This window comes from Montipora capricornis, chromosome 1, assembly GCF_036669925.1.
Source record: "Montipora capricornis isolate CH-2021 chromosome 1, ASM3666992v2, whole genome shotgun sequence".
NCBI lineage: Eukaryota > Metazoa > Cnidaria > Anthozoa > Scleractinia > Acroporidae > Montipora > Montipora capricornis.
This window is the reverse complement of record NC_090883.1, coordinates 51438989-51443225: the sequence shown is the minus strand read 5'-3', so window position 1 is coordinate 51443225 and position 4237 is coordinate 51438989. Positions and strand designations below refer to the sequence as shown.

General features: G+C 49.5%; 1 protein-coding gene across 1 annotated transcript; it reads left to right on the top strand.

Moving 5' to 3' along the window:
• The first annotated feature begins 1019 nt into the window (after positions 1-1019).
• LOC138016304 (craniofacial development protein 2-like) lies at positions 1020-2156 on the top strand. The gene has a single exon (XM_068863472.1). It carries the CDS (start codon positions 1218-1220, stop codon positions 2154-2156), a length of 939 nt encoding a protein of 312 aa, XP_068719573.1. The 5' UTR covers positions 1020-1217.
• Positions 2157-4237: the final 2081 nt, after the last annotated feature.

The window sequence follows — 4237 nt, the reverse complement described above, 5'->3', positions numbered from 1 at the left end:
CTTCCTGGTGGCCTTTGCAAATGTATATTTAAGTAAGGAAATGAAGCTTCGCTAGCCCTGTGTTACACAATAAATGGCTTTCAGTTGTTTGATCTAAGCGTTTTATAACCGCGCAGGGACAATTCAATAGAACTATCTTTTCTTGAGCCCAAGCTGAACTCAATTCCACCTTAGAATCAGTTCGGAAAATGCAGTAAATTTAGACAGCACTAAGATATTTAGACATGTAAGTTTAGCTCAGCGTCTGTTCTCAAAACATATCACATCCTCTATGTACATACACCCAGTTAAAAGCTTCGAAGATTTTTTTATCAATTACACCGTCAGTACCGTTTGGTACCCTCGCGCTGGGGCTATACGGCGTAGGGGCGCGTCCCCCGGGTGGCGGATAGGGAAGCCCTCTCTTTGGGGGATTGCACCTGAATAATACGGAATAGGGTGCTGCGGACCGACATAGCCTAGGAGAAGGACAACTCTGATTCCAAATCCCGGGTAGATGGAGCTCGATAACCTTGGTAGGCAGTCCATCTAGGAGAAGGAAAACTCTGATTCTAAACCACGGGTGGATGGAGCTCGTTAGCCTTGGTCGGCAATCCATCTACGAGAACGAAAACTCAGACACCAAACCAACCGGCCCTCCAGGTCTGGGGGTTGGGCGTTGGGCTAACACCCCAGTCCCGGAAAACAGACTTGTTACAGAAACCGCAACAACAAATCCAGAAAACAACTTGGCTCCGGGAGAGTCCTCTCCAGTAGAGCCTATGATGCGGGCTGGTGAAAGCCTTCGGGAAGCCAGTGCGCAGACAACTCTTCTGACAGCCAAAATCAAGACCAGAATAGGGACCTGGAGCATCCGAACCCTATATGAGGCAGGGAAATCTGCACAAGTGAGCAGGGAAATGCATCGCTACAACCTCAAGATGCTAGGGCTGTGTGAAACACGCTGGAACGGCACTGGACGAAAGCGACTGACGAGTGGTGACACTATCATCTACTCTGGACATGAGGAAGGCCACCCACACCTTCATGGAGTAGCCCTGCTTCTGACACCTGAGGCAGCACAGGCACTACTCTCCTGGGAGCCAGTATCACCGAGGCTCTTGACGGCAAGGTTCAACTCCAAGGGGAGGAAAGCCACCGTCATCCAGTGCTACGTACCCACCAACGCAGCAGAGACAGAGGAAAAGGAGGCATTCTATGAGCAGCTCCAGACAGTGATGGATAAGCTGCCAAGAAGAGACCTGAAGATCCTAATGGGTGACCTCAACGCTAAAGTGGGGGCAGACAACACCAACAGAGAACTCATCATGGGAAAACATGGAGTTGGCGTCCAGAACGAGAACGGAGAGCTACTCACTGAGTTCTGCACCTTCAACGACCTGGTCATTGGAGGCACCGTGTTCCAGCACAAGCAGATCCATAAGACGACATGGACATCATCAGATGGGAGGACTGTGAATCAAATCGATCACGTCACCATTGGAAGAAAGTGGAGGAGAAGCTTGCTGGACGTCAGAGTCAAACGAGGAGCAGACGCAGCCTCGGACCATCACTTGGTGGTAGCAGACTTGAAAGTCAAGCTGAAAGTCTACAGAGACCGAGCAGACAGGCCATCCCACAAATACAACATACACAGCCTGAAAGATAAAACAAAAGCTGAGGTCTACCAAAGTGAACTGAGAAACCGGCTCAGCGCACTCGCCCACCAACCAGAAGAATCAGTAGAGGAGACATGGTGTGGCCTTAGGGACACCTGGAAGGTCACATGTAATGAGGTCCTGGGGAAGAAAACTAGACAACACAAAGAGTGGCTGTCAGCCAATACCTGGACCCTCATCAAAGAGAGGAAACAGCTAAAGAACGACATCAACCAGACCCAAGACCTGCAACAGAAGCAAGATCTACAGGCCCAGTACTGGGAGCTGAACCGACAGGTCAAGAAAAGCACCAGAGCGGACAAGAGGAGATTCATACACGACCTCACAGAAGAAGCAGAAACAGCAGCTGGCAAAAGAGACATGAAGAGGCTGTATGAGATTACAAGAACACTGTCAGGGAAAAGCAAGGCCCCCTCAAGACCAGTGAAAGACAAGAACGGCGAGACCATCACAGATGAAGCCAAAGAGAGAGCAAGATGGGCAGAACACTTCCAATAGATTCTCAACAGACCCTCACCTTAAGTCCCACCTGACATCCCACCAGCAGCAAACCAGCTAGCGGTGAGCATGAATCCACCAAACAAGGCCGAGGTCAGCAAAGCTATCAACTCCTTGAAGTCAGGCAAGGCAGCAGGCCCAGACGGCATTCCACCAGAAGCACTAAAGGCGGACGTCCAGACCTCCACGGAGATGATCCATCCACTCCTGATGAAGATCTGGGAGAACGAGCAGATCCCACTGGAATGGAAGTAAAGGTACCTGGTGAAACTGCCGAAGAAAGGGGACCTGTCATCATGCAACAACTGGCGGGGTATCATGCTGCTCTCCATCCCGAGAAAGATCCTGACAAGAATTATCCTGGAGAGAATCAAGAAGGCCCTGGACGAAACTCTACGAGAGGAGCAGGCAGCTTTTCGTCAAGACAGATACTGCACAGACCATATCGCCACGCTGCGAATCATCATTCAGCAGTCGCTGGAATGGCAGATCCCACTGTACTCAGTATTCGTCGACTTCCAAATGGAATTCGACAGTGTGGATTCCGACGTCATCTGGAGGCTAATGCAACACTACGGCTTCCCCCTCCCTCCCCCCCCTCCCCCCCCCCTTCCCTCCCCCAAGTTCATTTCCATCATACAGCAACTGTACGACAATTCCAGCTGCCAAGTCATACACGACGGGAAGTTGACGGACACATTCCAGGTACAAACCGGTGTTCGTCAAGGCTGCATACTGTCGCCGACCATCTTACTTCTGGTAGTCGACTGGATTATGAAGCAGGCAACATCAGATAAGAAGACCGGCATCCAGTGGACTTTCACCAAACAGCTGGAGGACCTGGACTTCGCTGACGACATTAGCCTCCTCTCACACAGACACCAGGACGCACAAGAGAAGCTGTCCCGCCTCGCCGAAGAAGCTGAGAAGACGGGCCTCAATATCAACATCAAGAAGACGGTGGTGATGCGAAGAAACAACAAGAAACAAGACCCCATCACACTCCACGACGAAGACCTGAACGAGGTGGAGAAGTTTGCGTACCTGGGCAGTGTCGTCAACACAGATGAAGGAACAGACGAAGACATCAAGAGCCGCATCAACAAGGCCAGACATGCATTCAACACCCTCCGCCCCATTTGGAATTCTTCAGCTCTCTCCCTCCACAACAAGATCAGAATCTTCAACACCAACGTCAAGTCTGTCTTACTGTATGGCTCCGAAACATGGAGAACTACTAAATCAAACACCCAAAAGCTGCAGACCTTTATCAACAGATGCTTCAGAAACATCATCAACATCAGATGGCCAGACGTCATTTCCAACGCCGACCTCTGGGACAAGACTGGTCAAAGCCCCATTGAAGTGGAGATCAAAAAAAGGAAGTGGGGTGGATCGGCTTAACACTCAGGAAGTCCCCCTCAAACGTCACCAAGCAAGCCCTCGACTGGAATCCTCAAGGAAAGCGTAAAGTAGGAAGACCGAAACAGACCTGGCGCAGGAGCACTGATGCAGACGTGAATGCCATTGGTACGACATGGGCACAGCTGAGGAGGACCTCACAGAATCGAGTGCGTTGGAGGAGTGTTGTTGCGGCCCTATGTTCCACAGGGAACCTAAAGGCTTAAATCAAGTCACATTTGGTACCCCCAGCTCATCACGATGCATAACTCAAGATTACTGAATTGATTGCGTACAATTCTTGCTATGCTATAAATTTCATTAATGTGATAAGAAGCCAAAGACTTTCTTTCTAATGAATGAACAACAAGTGCAAATAACCACGATATCCTTAAGATACCCCTAATCGTAAGGGTAATTTTGTGAAAAGGCTGAGGGACTGAACCAGTCAAAGTTTGACTGGCTCCATCGCCGGATTTCTTGGTTTCGAAATCGCTAGTTGCCTAAGGAAGCAGGACGTGTTTGCAAATTGTAAATTTAAGAATTTGATGAGTGAAATACTTGAAGAGAACTTAAGAGTGATTTAAAATCTGCCCTGTCTTGTCAGTGCAGCTATTGTCGGTGATGGTGTAGTGAAGACTATATTCTAGCTACTCAGTTCAAGTCGGAGTCAGCAATCA